The 22,104-nt window shown below is 59.3% G+C and overlaps 1 protein-coding gene across 15 annotated transcripts in view; it reads right to left on the bottom strand.

Moving 5' to 3' along the window:
* Positions 1-22,104, bottom strand: part of PACS2 (phosphofurin acidic cluster sorting protein 2) — an 82,468-nt gene that overhangs the window by 5,667 nt on the left and 54,697 nt on the right. For 3 of the 15 annotated variants that reach the window (XM_063698244.1, XM_063698238.1, XM_055361738.2), the window contains 14 exons: positions 21,453-21,526; positions 21,061-21,141; positions 19,666-19,725; positions 12,414-12,571; positions 9,760-9,850; positions 9,435-9,509; positions 8,521-8,666; positions 7,575-7,707; positions 7,040-7,144; positions 6,708-6,814; positions 6,108-6,262; positions 5,166-5,276; positions 4,642-4,750; positions 3,912-3,944 (listed from right to left, as the gene is read on the bottom strand). In XM_063698244.1, the coding sequence (XP_063554314.1) occupies positions 3,912-3,944; positions 4,642-4,750; positions 5,166-5,276; positions 6,108-6,262; positions 6,708-6,814; positions 7,040-7,144; positions 7,575-7,707; positions 8,521-8,666; positions 9,435-9,509; positions 9,760-9,850; positions 12,414-12,571; positions 19,666-19,725; positions 21,061-21,141; positions 21,453-21,526 (1,438 nt within the window). The remainder of the gene's footprint in view (positions 1-3,911; positions 3,945-4,641; positions 4,751-5,165; positions 5,277-6,107; positions 6,263-6,707; positions 6,815-7,039; positions 7,145-7,574; positions 7,708-8,520; positions 8,667-9,434; positions 9,510-9,759; positions 9,851-12,413; positions 12,572-19,665; positions 19,726-21,060; positions 21,142-21,452; positions 21,527-22,104) is intronic. The other 12 variants (XM_063698240.1, XM_055361740.2, XM_063698239.1 and 9 more) reach the window with 7 other exon arrangements.

Below are 22,104 nucleotides of genomic sequence, written 5' to 3'. Positions count from 1 at the left end.
CAGCTGCCAGTGCCCTGGGACTCCCGGGAAGAGCCTGGGCCCTCTCTGGTAATCAGCAGCACCAAAGCCAGGGCGGAGAAGTTTTCTCCAGACTATCTGGGTAACGTCCATGCCCACATAAGAGGCCAGGCTTTGGCTGCAGTGGGCCTCCACGTTCTACCAGAACACCCCATGCACAGCCTGCAGGCAGGCCCAGCACACCCCAGGCCATGCCCCGCGTGAGCTGATGTACTCAGCGGGCAGTGGAGGTTTTGCCTGGACTTGGCCCCATACAACATCTGGCAGGTAACAGCAGCCTCTCCTGGAAGTCTGGTCATAGCCCGTCCACACGAAGATGCCAAGGGTGTGAGGACAGGAGCCGCGCCTGTCTTCCCCTCCGATGTGTGCGGCTCAAGCAGGGCTGTCCTGTGGTCCAGCTCGCACAGGCTCCTGCTGACTGTGCCCACTGCAGCCTGGGCTTGGGCCCAGGGAGCTCTCCCACAAGACAAGGGGCCAGCACAGCATGAGGCCCCGCCGGCAGCTAGGGTGAGGTGGGGGCATCTCCTTCTGGGCCCCAGGAAAGATCCAGAGGGCAGGGCCTATCCTGAGTGGTGGGCTGGGTCTGGCTCTCCTCTTTCCTCCTCTCCCCTGGCCTCAAGGCTCCCCGTGGCCTGCACGTAGGGACACAGGTGCCTCCCCGCCCAGCTTCCTCAGCCAGACCGCATCAGCAACTGGTGCCTTCTCTCTGGGCTGTTCCCTCAGCTGTTTCTTCTGTCTCATTTCCCCAAACTGCAGAGTCTGATGCCAGCAAGCGGCTGTCTTACAGGGGGAGACTGTGCACACACAGTGCAGAGGAGCACCTGTTGCCCCTGGAGCGCCGGGGGCAGGACGAGAATGGCCAGGCCAGCAGGGTGCCCCTCAGGGACAGCCCGGCACCAGGTGCAGAACATGGGCTCGCACAGCGGCCCGGCCCTCCCTTGGGTTGTCGTCCAGCACAGGGTCATTCAGAGAGAATCCCTTGCGGGAAACAGGCCCAGCCCAGCCGTCTGCCTGGAGCACCAGCTCCCAGGACCAGCAGCGCTATCTCCTCAAGAGCCCTGCAGGGCAGAGGCTTGATCCCAGTGCTCCCCACAAGGTGTGCCCACAAGTAAAACAGCCTCTGCCCGGCAGCCGGTCCAGAGCACACTCCCAGGAGGCAGCCTCTGCGGCTGGTCCCAGCAGGTGCCTTCCTTGTCTTCGCAGCGCCAGTGTGAGGAGACGGCGGCTGGCAAGACCCACCCTCCCCAGACGCCAACCTGGATGGCTCCTGGCCCACTCTCTGCAGATGGCCCACCCTCTGCAGAAGACCTGGTAAATGCCTCTGGATGAAACCACCTACAGATTCCTCCCATCCCATTAAAGATGCCCCAGGCCTAGTTCCATTTCTAAGGAGAAGAGTTGAAACTTTCCCCTCTTCTTGTCCATTTCAAATAACATAAAGCGATGCAAATCCTGCGTTCAGGCCCGCCTCTGCCTCAGGGCGGCCTCCTGGCCCCCCAGCACCCTGACTGTGTCCACAGCTGTCAGGCAGGAGTGCCTGGACATGGCCTTTGACATCCCACTATCCTTGTTGAGCAGACCGGTGTTTGGAAATCTGTGACATCTGCGTCCTCCCAGGCACGCGAAGGCACAGAAGACAGGTGGTGGCTGCTGGTCCCCAGGGCATGGGTGGCTCCAATTCCCAGGGCCACCTGCCCTCTGCCAAGCCAGACCCCCCCACCCAGCCAGCCATGGCAGGCTGGCCTCCCATCCATGCTCTGCTCCGAGGCCCATGGGGCAGTGCGTGGCAGATGAGGGCCGAATGCAGGAGATGTCACAACACAGGGATGTTGCTGGAACTCTCAAAGCCAAGCTGCGCCTCTGGGCCATGCAGACAGCACCCAGCCCTGGACATGGGCCAATATGACAGGGGTGACACCGGCTGGACACTGAGACCCTCACCCTGACCCTGGAGGCACACACATGTCTGTGGAGGCAGTGTGGTCAGGAGTGTAAGGAGCATACCACCGTGGCGTGGGGAGGCCCCGCGGGCACGGAGGGCGCAGATGCCCTGGGGGCCACTCCGCATGGCCCTGGGCAAGCTGCCGGATGCCTGAGCAGCCCTTTCCACCCATGCGCTGCACGGGCAGGCTGGGGCTCGAAGCCGCCCTCCAGGCCTGGCCTGCCCTCATAGGAGGAGTGCCATTCTCGGCAGAGGAGGGCGGGCCAGCAGGGGTCACCTCACGAGGGACTCTCGCAGGGGAGCCTGGCTGGAGAGGGCTCTGCACAGGTCCCCTGTCACAAGGGCTGTGCCACCGCCTGCACTCTCAGCCTCCCGACTGACCCTCCTCTGGGTAGAGAGAGCAGGTAAGACACTTATGGCCTTTGCTGGGTTCCTTCCAGGACCCCAGGCAGCCAGTGTCACCCTTATAACGCGGAGGCAGCCAGTGTCACCCCTGAAACGCGGAGGCAGCCAGTGTCACCCCTGTAATGCAGAGGCAGGGGCAGGAGGCGCAGGGTGGGAGTGGGTGTAAGGCTCCCTAAGGCCCTGGCTTGCTGCTCGGAAGAGCTGACCTGGGAGATACAAGCAGCTGCGTCCACGGCCTGCGGTGGCCGGGCGGCCAGAACATGCTGCAGGCTCCTCGTGCCACAGCCAGGGGGCAAGGGCGCAGGCCGCCGGGGGTCAGCAGGGGAGGCCCCCACGGCTGGTCTTTCACCTGCGAAGGCTTGTTTAGCAGGACAAGACATAGGATGTTCAGCCCCCTTCCTGTGTCTTCCCAGCGCCCAGCCCTGCAGCTGTGGGTGATCCCAGGCTGCCTACTTCGAGCAGCTCCTAGGCCAGCAAGGGGGCCCCGGGGACCCAACTACCCTGCACTGAGGGCAGGGGGTTGGGGGGGTTTCCTAGGACAGCAAATGACCTCACACAGGGCAGAAGACACGGGGTAGAGAACGAGCCCATGGGAGGACCAGCAGGGGCCCCCACCCTGCAGCAGGACGCACCTGGCCAAGGAAAAGGGGTGGCTCTGTCTGAAAGGGCAGCTTTGGGGGTGCCTGGAACTTGGCTCTAAACATGAAAGGTTTTAGGGGGTGGAGCTGCCTCGGAATGAAAGCTCTTTACCCCCATTTGGACGTCTCGGTAGTTTGGCCCCGTCTCCAGGTAAGCCACAAGATGCTGGAAACCCCTCTCTGCTGGCCCCAGGTGCTCGAGGGAGCGCTGGGAGCCAGGCTCTGCAGTGTGTAGGGGGCCCAAGGCACAGCCGCTGACCGCCGTGTCACCGAGGCGGCCCAAGGCACAGCCGCTGACCGCCTTGTCACCGAGGCGGCCCAAGGCACAGCCGCTGACCGCCGTGTCACCAGGCCAACTCCTTAACTACTTGCTTGGGCGTCCCCGTGTGTAGGGCGTGCACCCGTGCCCCTGCTAGGCTGCTGCCAGGTTAACAAACGTGAAGGGCCTAGGAAACAGCCTGGCCCAGGTGACCCTGGTGTCCACACCAGCCACTCGATCCTGGTTTAAAACGAGGAGGGGCTAAACCTGGCCACTTCTTAAATCAAAACCCAGGGTCAAAACAGAGCGGGGGAAAGGCCTGCCTGGCCGACCTGCAGGCTTCAGGGCTCTGGGGTGGAGTCCCAGCACACGGGCCTGGCCAGGGACAGGAGGGCCCATCTGCTGCTCTCCTGACTCAGTGTCAGAGATCGGATGGAGGAAAAGGGTCCACGTCAGCACAAAGTGACTCAGGTTGGGGCCACCTCCCCTCTCCCGTGTGGGCTCTCAGCCTGCAGCTGGTGGCCCCTCAGGGCCTGACTCCCAGTCCGGAGAGAGGACAGCAGGGTGATTCAGACGTGACTCTGCTAAACAAGCCCTAAAGACCAGCCTGGGGACAGACAGGGTGGGAGGCAGACCCAGAGAGCCGTACCTTAGGGTAAAGTCAAAATGAAAATGCTTTTTCCTTTTCAGAAAGCCACCAAAAGAGAAAACAGACACGTTACGACGCCCTCAGGAGCCCTCCAGGGACCGCCGAGGGCACTCAGTGGCTCCCATCTCACTGGGGCTCCTGCGTGGGAGAGCCCGTGAGCACTGGCTTTGCGCCTTGCACTCCGCTCTCTCCCCTGTAATCTAGGGAAGGTGTGGGACAGTGGCGCCGGATGTGCAGGGAGGAGGCGCCGGGCGGGACAGACAGGTCTCCGCAGGACTTTCGGCCGGGGGCTCCTGAGCACCGTCCTGCTCTGGGCAGGTGAGGACACGAGCTGATCGCTCACCCACAGGGCCCAAGGCCCAGGGAATCCTCGGTTCCCCAGCCCGGGAAACCCAGGCTGTGGAAGGAACAGGTGCCCAGACTGGAGGGGCTGGGCCACTGCCACCCTGGCCCCATGACAGCTGTCCATTCTGTCAACTTCTTATCACGCAGGGTTTCAACATGCACAGAAACAGGTGCGGAAATGGCGCTTACTATGAGGGATCTGGGGTGCGGGGAAGCACCTGCTGTCAGGGAGGCCCAGAGCTGCCCAGCTGGCCCAGGCTCTGGTCTAAGCCCGGTGCAGGGCTCTGCGGCCCACCAGGCCAAGCCCAGCAGCGGGTGGGGAGGCCCACGGAGGGTTGGTGGCTGGCGGCAGCCTGTGGTATGGTGCCTGGGCCCACCGCATTACCTCTTCTGCTTGTAGGTCAGCATGGCCTCTGCGATGGGGAGCTGGTGGGCACAGTTGGCCCCTGCGATGTACTGTGTGATGCGTGACACAATGTCTGGCGTGTCCTGTACTGCAGGGGGAGGAGGCGGTGGGGGGTTAGGCTGGTGCCAGGTGGGGTTGCAGGCGGGGCTGAGCTGGGCCTCCCCGGTGCTCCGCCCAGGCCTCCCGTACCCCGAAGTGCGGCAGGGCTCGCTGGTTGCAGCTGAGGGGCCCTGGTGCTCTACTCTCAAGGCAGTACCAGGGCAAGTGTGGGAAGACCTGAAGGGCTGTGCCCGCCCCTTCCCAGACAGGCCCCACAGCTTCCAACATTCCAAGGCTCAGGGGAATAGGAGGCATCCTGGCCAAGGCCCCAGCAGGCCCTGTCCACGGCCTCTTCCCTGAGGCTGAGTCTGAGCAGGTGCAGGGCCTCCTGGGCACAGCATCTGGGGAAACCGGGGCCCCTTCCTCCCGCGGTGGCGTGGGCTGTGGACGCGCCCAGGCCTCACCCGCACTCTGGGCCTCCAGCTTGTTGAACAGGTCTCTCCAGGCCAGGTCCTGGAAGAAGTTGTTGTAGCGGTAGTCCACGGAGCCTAGGTACCTGGCCACGGGGTGGGAGCCTGCATGCCAGGGGTGGGGCTGGTGTCACCACGGGGGACTCGGAGCTGCAAGGCTCCCACCATGGCACAAAAGCTGGGCCACCCGACCCCAGGCCTGTGCTGCTGCCTTCCAGACAAGCCCACTTTCCTGCCACCGAAAGAGAAAGCCACCACTGACCCTCCCTGGTGGATGCCTGTGGCCCCGCTGAAGGAGCTCCAGCCCTGAGCTGAGGTCCCAGAGCCCTGAGTGCCACTGAGGAAGGCCCAGCAGGGCACATATGACCGTGCAGAGGCCTCGGCTGGCTCAGGGCTCTGACATCCGCATCGTGAGGGCCACACGGGAGAGGTGTCGCCTCCAGGCCTTGCTGCTGGTCAACTGATTAAGGCTGGATGGGTTTGTTTTGTGGTAAGACACATTGTATGGACCTAAAGAAGTAATGGAGTTCGACGACACAGGACCTGGACGATTTGAGAGGATTAATAACGAGCCCTGCTTTGCACTTCTGACTTTGGAAATCGAAACTGGCATAGAGTTATCACAGCGACTGAGGGAGGAGACACCCAGCTCAGGCCCCTTCAGAGGGCGATGGCTTTATCTTGACCCAAATGGCTGTTTTAGGGCAATCAAGTTATCTGGCATATAATTAAAATTAACAAAGTGTTACTGTATCAAACAAACATTTAAAAACAACAAATGTATAGCAAGCAGGGACACCACACCATGCCACACCGCGCCACGCCATGCCACACAACACGCCACGCCACACAACACACCACGCCACACCACTCCATGCCATGCCACACTGCCCGTGGCATCTGTGCCCAGGCCCAGGTGGACGGCGCGGTGCTCACCCAGCGGGATGACCAGGAAGCGCATGTAGCCGAGCCAGTCGGGTGTCTTGTGGGACAGCTGCTCCACAAAGAGCCGCAGGATGGCACTGAGGTAATGCTGCGCTCCCGCCACGGCGATCTTCACGGGGGTCGGGGGCTGGGAATTGCAGTTGCAGCTGCAATCCAGAGGCAGGTGGGACGGAGAGGGGACAGACGCCTCAGGGGAGCCGTCCTCCGTCCAAGGATGCCAGTGTGAGCCCAGGGGGCTCCGTGCCTGTGGCCACTCATGCCACAACTGCCCTGGAGCTGCCCAAACCCAGGACCCCCACATGCCCAAACGTGCCCAGGCTGAGGGACCACACAGTCATGGCCTCAGCCCAGGCTTCCAAGGACGGGCCAGGAGGCCACCACTCCAGTGCGGCAGGACACCCACCAGGCTGCTGCTCCCGCCCACAGCTGAGGGGAGGCCAGGCTGCGAAGAGCGCATGGGTCAACCTCTGTGGACACCAGCCACAGCCTCAGGTGCAGGACGCACCTAGCCCCGGAGCAATGGGCAGAGGCGGGGGTGCAGGGACCCCGAGGGGTACTTGGGTGGTGAGTACAGGGTGGAGCCCAACTCACTATCTCTGTATCCGCGAGACGATGGTGCTGAAGGCCGCCTGGACGTCTGCAGGAGAGCACGTGCACACCACGGGGAGCGTGTGCCTCTGCAGGACGTCGGAGAGGAACTGGCAGAAGACAGGCAGACGCTGACTTCGGCACAGCCGCCCAGGCCACCCCCAGCACCTGACCCTCACCAAAGCTCTCAGGGGCTCCAGAGACCCCAGGCACTTCCAGGCAAACCACAGCCAGCAGCTCCAGCACCCAGGTGTGCCGGGTAGGGGGCAGCTTCAGGAGCCCACTCTCCTCTGTCCTACACCCTGACCCTCCACTCCAAGAGACTGCCCCTCTACCTGCCCCTGCCAGTCCGAGGTGTTGACGAGGATGATGTTTTCGGGAAGCTGGTCATCGGAGATGAGGATGTGGTTGAGCTGGTCATACACAGTCTTCCTGGGGATCTGGAGGCACAGAGCCCTGTCCACACCCAGAAGAGAAGCACAGCGCCCATCCCCACCACGCCAGCCCTGGTGCCTGCAGTGCCCCTGCTCCCCCTGCAGCCACAGAGGCTCGGTGGCAGGAAGAGAGCTGGCCAGCTTGGAGAACTGCCCTGGGCTAAATCAGCCAAGCAATGAGGCTGCCCTGGACCAGGGAGGGCAGCAGAAGGACTAGAACTTGCCCTGGGGTCCACATGGCCTTCCTGACAAACCAACCCATGACCTGCCCGCCCTGCTGTGTAGCAGGAGCCCTCCAAAGCCCAGGCATGCTCTGTGGCCCAGCACCCTTGGCCCCCTGTGCTTCTCTTTTTGCCCTGCTCTGGTTGGTGCCAGGGTGACCACGAGCCCTGCCTCCTGGGCGTGCCACGCCCTCCACCCCCACCTGCACCTGCACCTGTAGCTGGCTCCGGGCGTCCGGGCAGCGCTCGTTGTCCAGGCTGTTGGCCCGCTCATTCTGGGGCCGTGCTGCCTGCCGCTCCTTCAAGGATGTGCTCCGGCCCCGTCGGCCAGCCTGCTTCCCCTCGGACCTATTGGGGACCAGGACAGGCTAAGTGGCTGTGGCAGCAGGAACAGGAACGGGGCAGAGGCAGGGGCAGGCCTGCAGTGGCCTACACATTGTGGTGGGGACAGGGAAGGGTGAGCACAGGGCCGACTGATGGGCAGTGGGAACATGGGCTGCACAGAGAGGCCACCAGCCCTGGGAGGGCCACAGCAGCAGCTGAGTGCAAGTGAGGCCGTGCCTCCGATGGGACCCCACGCAGCTCTGCCCGTGAGACTGCGAGCCAGGCCAGGAGGCTTGGAGCCACCGTGAGGACTGAGCTCACCCTCCCTGCCCGGGCCAAGAGCTGGGCAGAGCCAGGTGCAGGTCAGTGCAGGGCACTGAGGCTGCCAGGGCGACCTGGCTCCAAAGCGCGGACACAGGCACCTGGGTGCCACCACAAGGTAAAAACCAGTGCCCAGACTCGCTGCTTCGGAAAAAGTACCAAATATCACAGAAACATGAAATCGAAATCCTGGAAGAATCAAGCTGGTGTATGTGTGTCTTTTGGCTGAGGCAGGGGCTACTCAGGGGGCTGTGGGGGCACCTGCAGGAGGGCAGACACGCCTGACCCTGCCCTCAAACAGGTAGGGTGGAATCTGGGGCTGCAGGCTTGACACCCAATGCTGGGGCAGGGGGTTTGCTTCTCCTTTTTAAGAAGGACGAGGCCCTGAATCTGCTGTCTACACCCGAGGGAGCTCATCAGGCTGGACTGACACGCACCCACCCTGACTCATGCCCCTGACGGCCCCTCCCCCGACAGATGCATCACCGCCCCACCCCGCCGTGCAGCCCCCATCACCTGGTGGAGGGGATGACAAGGGACTCTGTCTTGGTGATCCTCCCGCTGGGCGGCAGCCTCTCCGTGAACACATCCAGGGTGGAGGCCTCAGCCTCGGGGCTGTCCTCAGGCTGTCCAGGGTGCTCCCTCGGGCCTGGCACACCCTGCTGAGCAGAGACGGGCCTGGAGCCTCCCGTGGAAACCACACCCGTGCTGCGGCCTCTCCAGCCCTGTGGCCTCTGGCTCGGGTGAGGGTTTAGGCCTCTCTAGGCCGTGGCTCCTACACGTGGACCCGGCCATACGCTGACCAGGGAGCCTAGCTGAGCCAAGTTCCAAGCACAGGGCTCCCATCCGGGCCATGCAGGGTGACCAGCCCCCAACCTCCCAGGACCTGACTTGCCCTGGGCCCAGGACCTCCTAACTGAGGAGACCCCATGCAACGCAGCAGGGGGGAACCAGGCATTCCTGGGTGCCATCCACCTGAGGGTGGGGAGAGTCCAGGTGCCCTGACCCTGAGGGTGGAGGGAGTCCAAGGCACCCGGACCATGAGGGTGGGGTGAGTCCAGGTGCCCTGACCCTGAAGGTAGGGTGAGTCCGGGGCACCCAGACCCTGAGGGTGGGGGGAGTCCAGGGCACCCGGACCATGAGGGTGGGGTGAGTCCAGGCGCCCTGACCCTGAGGGTGGGGTGAGTCCAGGTGCCCTGACCCTGAGGGTGGGGGGAGTCCAGGGCACCCGGACCCTGAGGCTGGAGTGGATTTTGGGATACTCTGACCATCTGGCGGCCTGGCCACCCCTGAGGGCTGACCCCACCTCTGCACACCAGGTGTGACATGAGGACCTATATGTGGGCCCCGCCCCTCCAGGTCAGACCCTTAAAGGCAGCATTGGTGTGCCTGGTGTGTGGAACGGGTGGGTGCAGCCCGAGCCTGCTTACGAGGGCCACCGTGTCAGAGACACTGTCACTCGGCTGCCTGCCTCCCAGGGACCGCGTCTTCTCGGGCACGTCAGCCTGTGGGGGAGGAGATGGGAATCAGCTTGTGCTCAACTGCAGGTGCCAAGGCGCTGACTTCTGGGCTGGGAATGCTGGGACTCAGGGAGGCCCGGGGCACCTGCGTGGCAGTGTGCTGGACAGTGGGTGCAGAGTGGCTCCAGGACAGCTGGACAGAGCCCTGGGCCCAGGACATGCTGGGAGATTTGGGCCACACCACAGCCCAGTCAGACCACAGTCTGCTCTGGGAGATCAGTGTGGCCCCACTCACCGGGCTTGGGGGCTCCTTGTGGCTGCGGGCGCTGTGGATGCTCCCAATCTCCGTCTGCGAGCTCGAGTGCGACAGGCCTTCAAAGTATGGCCTGGCTCAGGGAACAGGGGTGGGGGACATGTTAATTTCCAGGACCCTTCTTGCACTGAAAGCGCAGTTCTCCCACCACACCTGGAGGGACAGACTGCAGAATCCAACGGCAGAGCAGAGCTGGGTCCAGAGAAGAGACCGTGTCAGCGCACACCCCGCTCGCACCAACTGCAGCACAGGGCACAGAACGATTCTGGAGCTGGCAACACTAAGCGCTGGGCCAACCTGGCTGCCCCGTCCTGGTTCTTCCACCTGCCCTGACATCAGCTGCAGAAAACACACATCCCTGAAACTCACGGCCTTAGCTCCAGGCAAGGCTGCCACAAACACGAAGGGGCTCTGGGGAGAGCTCCACTGGCCAATCCTGCTGGAGGGCAGCCCTGGGATCTGCAGCCAGCCTGCAGCAAACAGGCGAACATGCTCGACAAAACAGCAAGGGCACATCAGATGAAGCAGGCCCTTCCGGACCCACCAGGCAGAGCAGACCACCCAGGCCCATCCAGGTCCTTCCAAACCATCCAGGCCTATCCAGACTATCCACACTGATGCAGGCCACCCATGCCTTTCCAGACCACTCAGGCAGATCCAGACCATCCATGCCTTTCCGGACCACCCATGCCTTACCGGACCAACCAGACCCTTGCAGACCATCTGGCCGATCCAGGCCATCCAGGCCGAATGTCTCATCCCTGGTTGATATAATATGTACGAAGAAAAAGGAGGAAGGGAGACCTACAGATTCAATAAGACTTAAAAGACCTTTCAAGTGAAAAAAATTTGACAGGAGGCCAGGTGCACTGGCTCACACCTGTAGTGTCAGCACTTTGGGTGGCCAAGGCAGGTGGTTCGCTTGAGCTCAGTTCGAGACCAGCCTGGGAAACATAGGGAGACCCTGTCTCTACAAAAATATAAAAATTAGCTGGGTGTGGTGGCGCATGCCATTGGTCCCAGCTACTGAGGAGGCTGAGGTGGGAGAACCGCTTGGGCCCAGGTGGTCGAGGCTGCAGTGAGCCACGACTGCACAACTACACTCTAGCCTGGCTGACAGAGCAAGGCCTTATCTCAAGAAACAAACAACTCCCCCGCCCCCTAAAAAAACAGACGGGACTTAGCAGTGTCTGCTGCTCCACCCTGGGTGACAAAGCCACGTGGAAACTTGCTGCTGTGTGTGCCCATTCAAGATCATAGCCCCGAGACGCACACGCCTCTCCCCAAACTATGAATGCTAGCTGGCCAGGGCTCTGCAGATACAGCCAATGCCACGGAGTTTAAGATGGGAGAGGATCTGGGCCACAAAGATGTCTCCTATGGAATCACGTGAGCCGTTAAAGACAGAAAACTTTCTCCGGCTGAAGGCAGAAGAGATGAGGCAGGAAGGCCAGGGAGACCCAAAGTGTGAGGGGGACTTCACTGGGCCTTGCTGGTTCCGAAGGTGGAGGAGGGACCCTGGGCCAGGGTACGAGGACGGTTGCCAGAAGGCAAGAATGACCAACGGCCACCAGGCGGCAGGGCAGCCAGACCCCCATCCCGCAGCCATACGGAGCTGAACTCCACCAACCACCACGCTGGGCCTGCACTGCGTGACCTCAGAGCCCCAGTCAGGGCAGCCACCAATACCTCCACCCGAGCCCAGCGAGACCCTGGCCAAGAATGAGGCCACAGCCTCGGGATGGCAATCTCCAGAACAGGAGGAACAGAGGCTGTTTCTGGTGGCCACATCCACAGTCACCTGTTATGGTGGCTGCTGGCAACTGAAGGAGCAGCAAGTTGGGCTGGGGCTGCCGGGCCGGGGCAGGTGAGGTGGGAGGCCGCTGCGTGGCTGCAGGGCTAACTGGGGCTGCGCCTCCAACATGCAGCAAGGCCACCTTCTTCGTGTTGTTTAGGTTAAAAAAGCGTGAGAGCAAAAGGTCTACCAAGCTTCCTGACTCTGACTGGGGTCTCTGGCTCCTCAGCAGCTGCCCAGCGGCTGGCACCTGCCTTCTGCCTGGTGTGCTTGCCTTCCTGCCCCCGGCTGACCGAGGCCTCCACACCCAGACCCATGCACAGAGCTGCCTGCCCTGCATCCTCTCCTCCTGCCCAGGCCAGGCCCCCCCAGCCAGCCCCTCCTCCCATCCAGCCACAGAGACACCTGCCCTCCCTCCCCACCTGCCTCTGCCTCCTCCTCCTCAGGGAGGGGCACCCAGCATGGGAGCTCTACTCCCTACCTGAGTGAACGGAGGTCCCCTGCAGTTCCCAGGGCATCCCCCAGAGACGGATCCCCTACAACGGGGTGCCACACCCAGCCCAGCCAGCACCCTGGGGGACCCCTCTCGGTCCTCCCCAGCCCAGAGCTTGCACCCCCTGGCCTATGAAAGGAAAGCTGCCTGGCTCAGTGCAGCCGTAGCCTGGGCCTGCCAGGCAGCCGCACACCCCTCCTTCCAGCCACCAGAGCCTTCCCAGGCTTCGAGGCAGCTGGCCCTGCCCACCCCGTCTCCAGGGCTGGACATGGGTCTGCCAGAGTGGCCGCAGAGTGGCCAGGGCATCTGAAATGGCTGTTCCTCCCCGCCCCGCCCCGTAGGGCTCACCGCAGCTTCGGCTTGGGGGTGCTGAGGACACTGTCGTCATCCTCCATGTCGGGGCCGCTGTCGCTGGGGTGCTCCATGTCCAGCGTGTCATACAGGAGGTCCAGGTCCTCCTCTGCCTCGGGGATGTGCTCCGCAGGGTCCTGCTCCGAGTCCAGGACCTGCACGGGTGCCAGGCACGCGTGAATTCCCTGCAGCGGCCCACGCTGGCCCACTGGGGGCGCCCGAGACCCCAGAGTCTGCAGGAGCAATAGGAGGCGGGCGCCCAGCCACCAAACCCCTCCGCTCAGCACGGCTGTAGTCCAGCTTCTGTCTTGGAGCTCGGGATGATCACCGAGGACCCCCGGTCCCCAGGTACTGGTGCGAGTGGCATTCCTCCACCTCGCCTGGGCTGGTACAGTCATCTGGGCTGCCAGGGTGCACGGAGGGCCTGGGTGCAGGCAGGTGAGCTCTGACGGGTGTGGGCCACTGTGCAGCCACCACCAAAACCAAGATAGAAAGTGCTCCCCACACCCAGGAGGCTCCCCTTTGCCTTCCTCTAGTGCGTCCCCTCCCTCAGCTCCAGGCCCTGCGAATCTCACTCTGTTCCTGTACATTCTGCCCTTTCCCGAGTGCTACCCAAAAGGAATCCTGTGGCCTGCAGCTCTCGGTGGCGGGGGGAGGAGGGCGTCATCCACCCAGCGTGGCACACTTCATGTTCCACTGTGTCCCCACCCAAGTCTCACCTTGAATTGTAATCCCCATAAGCCCCACGTGCCAAGGGCGGGACAGGTGGAGGTAACCAGATCCTGGGGGTGGTTTCCTCCACGCTGTTCTCATGATAATGAGCACATCTTACGAGATCTGATGGTTTTATACGCATCTTGTATTTCCCCTGCTGGCACCCACTCCGACCTGCTGCCCCATAAAGAAGGTGCCTGCTTCCCCTTCTGCCATGATTGGAAGCTTCCTGAGGCCTCCCCAGCCATGCTGAACTGTGAGTCAACTAAACCTCTTTCCTTTATTCACTTCCTCTGATGGTTCTGCAGTGCGCCACTGAGTGGGTGGACCCCAGTCTAACAGATCACCAGCTGACGGGCATTATGACCATCACAGATGAAGCTGCTGTGAACGTCTGAGTGGGTCCATGCATGTGTGTGTTCACCTCCCTGAAATCAACACTGAAGAAAAGGGGTGCTGGGTGTCTGGCAACTGCTTCCTGTGGCTGCCACACCACCTTACATTCCCCCAGCAGGGTGTGGGTTCCTGCTGTTACACCTCACCCTGTTGCATTTCATTTGTTCCAGCCATCCTAGTGGGGATCAAGTAGTGTCTCATTGTGTTTTGGTTTACATTTCCCTAATGACCAGTGATAATGATCATGATGATCGTGTACTTATTGGCTACTTGTGTGTCTTTGAAGAAATCTATTTAGAAAGATCCCTTTTTTTTTTTTTTTTTTTTTGAGATGGAGTCTCGCACTGTCTGTTGCCCAGGCTGGAGTGCAGTGGCATGATCTCCGCTCACTGCAAGCTCCGCCTCCCGGGTTCACGCCATTCTCCGGCCTCAGCCTCCTGAGTAGCTGGGACTACAGGCGCCCATCACCACGCCCGGCTACTTTTTGTATTTTTAGTAGAGATGGGGTTTCACTGTGTTAGCCAGGATGGTCTCGATCTCTTGACCTTGTGATCCACCCGCCTCGGCCTCCCAAAGTGCTGGGATTACAGGTGTGAGCGACCACACCCGGCCCCCTGCCCATTTCTTAATTGGACAATTCACTGTTCTTTGTCTTTGAGAAAGGGTCTTGCTTTGTTGCCCAGGCTAGAGCGCAGTGGCACAATCATAGTTCACTGCAGCCTCAACCTCCTGGGCTCAAGTGATCCTCCCACGTCAGCCCCCAAAGTGCTGGGATTACAGGTGTGAGCCACTGTGCCTGGTTCTGACAAGTGATAATCACTTTATTAAAATAGTTGGCTTAAGCATCTGCAATAGTGATGTCAACCACAGCTCGCAGCTCAATTCCAACGGAACAATCAGCCTCACAATCCAGGATGGACCAGGCAGGTCCACGAGCTGCTTATGGATTCTCGTTTGGAAGTGATCCTGTGTCTGAGAACCTTCACCACAAAGTGTGTTTCTCGTAGTGATTCTCAAAGACTTGGCAGGCATCAGAACTGGTTCTTTCACTCTGACATTGTTTTTCTCCATGCCCCTCATAAGCCAGCACACACCTCCAGGGATTTTACATTGCAGCTGGTCAGAGTAATTCTAATTCAAGGAATCACTCCACGGGCTCCAGAGGTGTCCTCCCGGTGTCTTTAAAAGCCGTGGCCGCGAGGCGGCTTCCTGGTCGACTTCTCAGCACAAGTGGACAGCAGCGAGTCAGGGCAGGAGTGGGCGGGCCCCAGCTCCGTGGCACCTGAGGCTGCATCGTTCTCAAAGCAATGGACAATTCAGCTTTTAACTAGACTGTCTGTGTCTTTATTTTTCAGTTATAAGCATTCTTTATGTGTTCTGGATTCAAGCCCCTTATCACATATATGATTTGCAAAAAACATTCTTCTGTTCTACTGTTTGGTTTTCTTGATGGCACTGTTTGGAGCACAAAACTGTAAAATGTTGCTGTGGTCCCGAAAAACTTACCTTTTGTCCCTTATGCTTTTGATGTCACATCTAAGAAACCCCTGCCTAACCCAAGGTCATAAGATTGGCCCATTTTCTTCTAAGAGCTTTATAGTCTTAGCTCACAGATGGAGATATTTGATCCATTTCAAGTTTTTTTTTTTTTTTTTTTTTTTTTGAGACAGAGTCTCGCTGTGTCGCCCAGGCTGGAGTGCAATGATGCGATGTTGGCTCACTGCAACCTCTGCCTCCCAGGTAGCTGGGACTACAGGCATCCGCCACGATGCCTGGCTAATTGTTTTCGTATTTTTAGTAGAGACGGGATTTCACTATGTTAGCCAGGCTGGTTTCGAACTCCTGACCTCAAGTGATCCGGGTCACTTGAGCCTCAAGCCTCGGCCACTAATCCCAAAGTGCTGGGATTACAGGCGTGAGCCACCGCACCCAGCTGATCCATTTAGTTAATTCTTGAATATGGTGTGAGGTAGGGGTCCAAATTCCTTTTTTTTTTGAGACAGGGTCTTACTCTGGTTGCCCAGGCTGGAGTGCAATGGCATGATCTCAGCTCACTGCAGCTTCCACCTCCTGGGCTCAGGTGATTCTCCCACCTCAGCCTTCCGAGTAGCTGGGATTACAGGTGCATACCACCATGCCCGGCCAATTTTTTGTATTTTTAGTAGAGATGCAATTTCACTATGTGGACTTATGCAATCTGCCTGCCTCAGCCTCCCAGAGTGCTGGGGTTACAGGCATGAGCCACCACAGCTGGCTGTAATTCCTTCTTTTGCATGTGGATATCCAGTGGTCCTAGCACCTTTGTTGAAGACTATTCTTCCCCCATGGATATCTTGACATCTTTGTTGACCATCACTTGCCCATAAATGGAAGGGTTCACTTCTGGACTATCACCTCCATTCCACTGATCTCCATGCCTGTCCCTGGGCCAGCCCCACATGGTCAGGATTACTACTGTGGTTTTGTAGTACATTTTGAAATTGGGAAGTATAAATCTTCTTTCTTCAAGACTGTTCTGTCTGCCCTGAGTCTCTGGCATTTACACATAAATTTTAGCTGGTCAATTTCTACAAAAACACAGCTGGGAATCTGATACGCACTTGAATTTGTTGAATTTGTACATCAATTTAGGGAGTATTGCCACCTTAACAAGACTAAGTTTTCCAATTCATGAACATATGACATCTTTCCACTTATTTATATCTTCTTTCTTTAAAAAATGTTTCATAGTTTCACTGTATGAGTCTTACTCATTTTAAAAATCAGGTTGCTTTTCTTACTGGGTTTTGAGAGTTTTTAATATATCTATTGGATACAAATCATTACCAGGTATGTTATTTGCAAATATTTTCTGTCAACCTGTGGCTCTTTTCTTTTTTTTTTTTTTGAGACGGAGTCTCGCTCTGTCGCCCAGGCTGGACTGCAGTGGCCCCATCTTGGCTTACTGCAAGCTCTGCCTCCTGGTTTCACATCATTCTCCTGCCTCTGCCTCCCAAGTAGCTGGGACTACAGTCGCCTGCCACCACCCCCAGCTAATTAGCCACCCAGCTAATTTTTTTGTATTTTTAGTAGAGATGGGGTTTCACCATGTTAGCCAGGATGGTCTCGATCTCCTGACCTCGTACCGCCTCGGCCTCCCAAAGTGCTGGGATTACAGGCGTGAGCCACCGCACCTGGCCATCTTTTCATTCTTTTAACAGTACCTTTCAGAAAGCAAATTTCTACTTTTTTTATTGTGTTAAAAATATATAAAACATAATATTTACCATTTTATCTATTTTTAGGTGTACAGTTCAGTGGCATTAGTGCAGGATTTAAGTTCATATTTTTTAAGGCTTAGAATCTAGGTAATTTAAATTTTAGGCTTTTACATTTAGGAATATGATCCAGTCAAGCTGAATTCTGCACATGGTATGCATTGTCAAGCCTCAGTTTTTTTGAAAAGATATTTTCTCCAATGAACTTGGCACCCTTGTTGAAAATCAACTGACTATCCAGGTGTGCCACCTTTTACAATGAAAAATTCAGAAGGCAGCCCTCAGCGGACGCTTTCGCTGTGAGCTGAAGCTGAGGGCTGTAAGGAACAGACTTCACTCTGGTTCCTCCTCACAGGACGGGTCCCAAGCAGAGCCCTGCTCTCCTCCTCACCAGACCCACTGTGTGGCACCTGGGCACAGGGCAGCCTGGATGCCAGTGCTCTGTGGTCAGCCTGGGGGCTGTGAACGTTTGTACCCCCAAAATTCCTACACTGAAACCTGACCACCAAGGTGCTAGAATTAGGAAGTGGGGCCTCCAACAGGTGGTTAGGGCCTGAGAGCTCTGCCCTGCTGAATAGGCTCAGGGCCCTGATGAGGGAGGCTTGAGGGAGCTTGTCAGTCCCTTTCACCACACAACACACAGAAGGTGCCCTCTATGGGAAACAGGCCCTCAGACACCGAGTCTGCTGGCACCTTGATCTTGGACTCACAGCCTCCGGAACTGTGAGAAATACACTTTGGTTGTTTATTAATTTCCCAGTCTAAAGTATTTTGTTATAGCAGCATGAACAGTCTCAGATGGCTGTAATCCAGGCAGGTGACCTCGTCTCACTGTGCATCTCCTGCCCCCTGAGGGTTGCTGTGAAGTCCTGGGCAGGGGGCAGTGCCACGTGTGGCGCTCCTAGTGGCCAAGACACAGGTTCAGAGCTGTGGCGGAGATGGTCTGGTCTTTTCAGGAAAGGGAGTGATGGGTGGAAAATATGGAAAGAGATCCCATCACTCCATTAAACTACTGTGTTGACCTGCGTGAATGTCACACAACGCTGTGCAATTATCCCTATGAAAACGATGTCCTCTCCCTGAACAGCATCTGTGACGTTGGCCCATCTTTTCACAGTTTGGGTTGCGAGTCTCAGAACCATAATCTGTGTAAGTGAAATGCATTCTGGGACTCAGTTCGGTTGCCCAGGTGAGTGCAGAACCCCACGGTCCAGATTCAACCAAGAACACCCACCCCTGAACCCACAGGCGCTCAGCAGGGCTCAAGGAAGCCCCAGGCCAGGGAGCCGACTTGGCTAAGTCCCGTCTTCAGCTGGACTTGGGAATGTTCCAATCCAAGATGCAAACCAAAAGACACAGGGGCCCGATGACCATCCCAGTGGTGGAGCTGCCCTTCCTCTGCAGCCAGTTGGTGATGTTACGCTGTTCCCAGAAATGCTGCCTGCCCCACCGGGCCACAATGCACCTGTTTCGGCACATGCACCTGACAGCCTCGCTGAGTGTGTGCCCCAGGGGCTGAGCTGGATGCATCCCAAGTGTGTTAGGACACAGCGCCATCTACAGGCAGTGTGCTCTCAGGCCGACGGGTGACAACCCTGCTTCAAGGCTGAGACGCTTAAACGCCACCTCTCCACTTCAGGTCCTGAACCCAGGCACGTTTTTCTTCTGACATTAAAGAAACAACAAAGGCTGGGCGCGGTGGCTCACGCCTGTAATCCCAGCACTTTGGGAGGCCGAGGCAGGCAGATCACTCGAGGCAAGGAGTTCAAGACCAGCCTGGCCAACAGGGTGAAACCCTGTTGAACCTGGGAGGCAGAGGTTGCAGTGAGCCGAGATTTGAAGCTTTTTCTTTTGAGACAGGGTCTCGCTCTGTTGCCCAGGCTGAAGTGCAGTGGCTCAATCTCCACTCACTGCAGCCTTGGCCTACCAGGTTTCCTCCCAAGTAGCTGGGACTACAGGTACACACCACCACCCACAGCTAATTTTTGTATTTTATTGTAGAGATGGGGTTTCACTATGTTGCCCAGGCTGGTCTCAAACTCCTGGGCCCAAGTGATCTGCCCACCTTGGCCTCCCAAAGTGCTGGGATTACAGGCATGAGCCACTGAGCCCAGCCATGTTTTTCTTTTCGGTATGAAAATTATACAAGCTCATTGTAGAAAATTCAGAGATTAGAGAAAAGCTAAAAGATGAACATTAAAAATCCATGGAATGTCAGTAGTGGGGGGCTGTCAGGTGGGGAGGGAGGGTCCATGTCAATAGTGGGGGGCTATCAGGTAGGGAGAGGGAATGTCAATAGTGGGGGGCTGTCAGGTGGGGGGGGTCCATGTCAATAGTGGGGGGCTGTCAGGTGGGGAGGGGGGGTCCATGTCAATAGTGGGGGACTGTCAGGTGGAGAGGTGGGAATGTCAATAGTGGGGGGCTGTCAGGTGGGGAGGGGGGGTCCATGTCAATAGTGGGGGGCTGTCAGGTGGGGAGGGGGGGTCCATGTCAATAGTGGGGGGCTGTCAGGTGGGGAGGGGTCCATGGGAACTCTGAACTTTCTGCTCAATTTTGCTGTAAACCTAAAACTGCTCTAAAAACTAAAGTCTATTTATAAAAAAAAAACACACACAAACTAATGGTTACATCCCCCTGAAAACGACTTTCCAACTTCCAGTGTATTCACGACTTGTTCTTCAGCAGAGACCCAGCGGGTGAGCTGGAGCCTGGGAGGCAGTGCCACTGTCACTGCGCCTCGCAGACTGTGCGATGCTGGCGGGGCTGTGCAGACGGTGAGTGGCAGAACCAGAGGTGGCCCGGAGACAGACCCCAGAGGCCTCCTCCCGACCAGGCGCTGCTGCAGGCGTGGGGACCGCGAGCAGAAGGCACGGCGCACTCACCTCGTCGGACACTTTGAACCTCCGCAGCAGCGCTACCACTTTCTGCTTGAAGTTCTGTTGCTGCAAGACAGGCGGTGTAGAGTCAGAGCCGCCGCCGGAGCCGCAGACCCGCCGCTGGAGCCCCTTCCTCAGGCCCAGGCCGCACCCAGGCCCGCCGTGGGAGAGCAGCAAGGCCTCAGCACCAGCCACGCTGATGGATTCGCACGTGGCTCCCAGAAGCTTCCCAACAGGCCTGAGGTCTGACAGTTCCATTCCTGGCCAAGGGGGACCCGGGGAGGTGTGTGCGGACTCCATGGTTCTTCCAGAAGCCTCTGCAGCCCTTCCCAGGCTCACGGGGCCCTTCCCTCAGCACCCCCTCCCAGGAAAGGCCCTGGCCGACCCCAGAAGGAAGGTGCTGGGCACCCATGTGGGGTGGGCAGGTGGGCGAGTGTGGGGTGGGGTGTGCTCCAAGAGCCTGAGCCCCATGGGTGCCTCGTGCCACCCTGGACTGCAGAACCTCGGCTCCAGCCACTGGGTGACTGGGACCCTCAGCCACCCTCTCGGGGACCAACCCTACAAAGGCAGCCCACGCCCTCCCTTCACAACAGTTGGGCCCAAGGGGGCCCTGGAATGGAGGCTCAAGCTGGTGTTCTGCACAGCGGGGGCTGCTCTCCAGGCCAGCAAGACACAGCTTCACCACTTTGGGAGCAGCTTGCCCGTCCCTGGCACCATCTGTCCACAGCGCCCCCTTGAATGCTGCCAGAGGCGGCGGCGGTGTCCGGGCTGGGCTGTGCCCACGTCCCTTGTCAGCACCAGGCACACGGTTCCCCGCCCACCTGCGCTGGCCTCCCCGGAACTGTGCCTGTCCTTGGGGTGTCCAGGCGCCAGGCGGTGGACCCTCTGTGCCAGTGCCGGACACGGCCTCTGAGGAAAGAGCTGCCTGAGCTTTCCTCAGGGAAAAAATGCTGAACAGCCCTGCCAAGCTCCTGGGGACCATGGAGGTAGGTAGGCCAGATCCCAAACAGAAACGGGGGAACCAGCCCACTCAGGTGTATGTGGGCACCTGACGGGACAAAGGGGAGGATGGCCTCCCGGGGGCTCTGCACATGGAGTGAGCCTGGCAGCGAGGCAGCCTCCCAGCCTTGCTCAGGGCCCACTGAGCCTAGTGGCCACACAAGGCTGAAGCCAGGAGATGTGGCGAGGCAGGGGAGACAGTGGCACCCGGCAGGAGACTGGCAATCAGGGGGTCTGCCACGGGACATGCTGCTGTGACCTGGGGTGAGATCTCACTTCCCACGCCCGTGTCCCCCCCACGCCCGTGTCCCCCCCACGCCCGTGTCCCCCCCACGCCCAGGCTCCCAGCGTCCTCCCCCACCCTCGCCTTCCCCAGCATTCATAGAAGCAGTCTCCACCGACCCTGGTCATGGACGTCGTTCTTACAATCGATCTCCGCTGCTTCTTCGGCTTCCCCACGTCAAAGTCGTCCTCGTCCAAGTCCTGCAGAGACATATGCAGTGGCTGAGGCCACGGCAGCCTGCATAGCGCCGGCAGGACCCTGCCAGCCTCAGCGTGGGCGATGGGAGAGGCCCGGCACTGAGAGCCCACCTGCGTCCCAAGACTCTCAGAGCCACCTGAGCACAAACTCGGGCCCCTGGGGTCGGGAGACGAGAGATGGGCGGCCAACCAGGGGCCAGGCCCGTGGCTCACCCACCCTCACGAGGCCCTGGTGACAGCTGGTGAGGACCCCACAGACCCCAGGACACCCGGTGTGAGCCGGGAGAGGGTGCGGAGCCCCGGCCCCAGGTCACCTGCCCCTGCACGGCGTCGTCACTGGCCTCCTGCTCGGAGGAGAAGCTCTCATACTCCTCCTCGGAGTAGTTATCTGCGGAATGAACAGACAGAAGGGAGGGTGCCGTGAGATTCCACCTGGGAAACCAGGCAGTGACCGCTCCCAGGCTTCCCTGGACAGAGAGTGGGGGCAGCGAGGAGGTGGATCCATGCAGGACAGAGGGGCTCCAGACACAGGTGCCGTGGCCCCGAGCCCCCGAGTCCCCCAAGTCCACTGGCAACGGTCCAGGTCGGGGTTGGCAGGAAGTGGGGATGGGCAGGGAGGGCAAAGGGGGCCACATGAACTGCTCCGGCCTCCACGGCCCCTCCTGCCAGCTGGCATTTCAGCCTGAATTTGCACCGACTGGGTCTCCCCCGCCTGAGGAGTAGGGGAGGCCCTGGTGACCCCACTGGGGTGGCGGCAGCTGTGGCACCTGCCCATGGCGGGCCCTGCACCCAGACCAGCAAGGGCATCACAGTGCGACCCCACACCTCCTTTTTGAGGACACTCAGGACTCAGGCCTCTTGACCAAGGAGCTGCAGCCACGGGGGCAGAACAGGGACCTGTGGCAGCCCGGACCCTACAACAGTGCGCACCTCTGCTGTGGCTTCCAGACAGGAGAGCAACTGACA

Source organism: Gorilla gorilla, chromosome 15 (genome assembly GCF_029281585.2).
Source record: "Gorilla gorilla gorilla isolate KB3781 chromosome 15, NHGRI_mGorGor1-v2.1_pri, whole genome shotgun sequence".
Lineage (NCBI taxonomy): Eukaryota > Metazoa > Chordata > Mammalia > Primates > Hominidae > Gorilla > Gorilla gorilla.
This window is presented reverse-complemented; position numbering and strand designations above follow the sequence as displayed.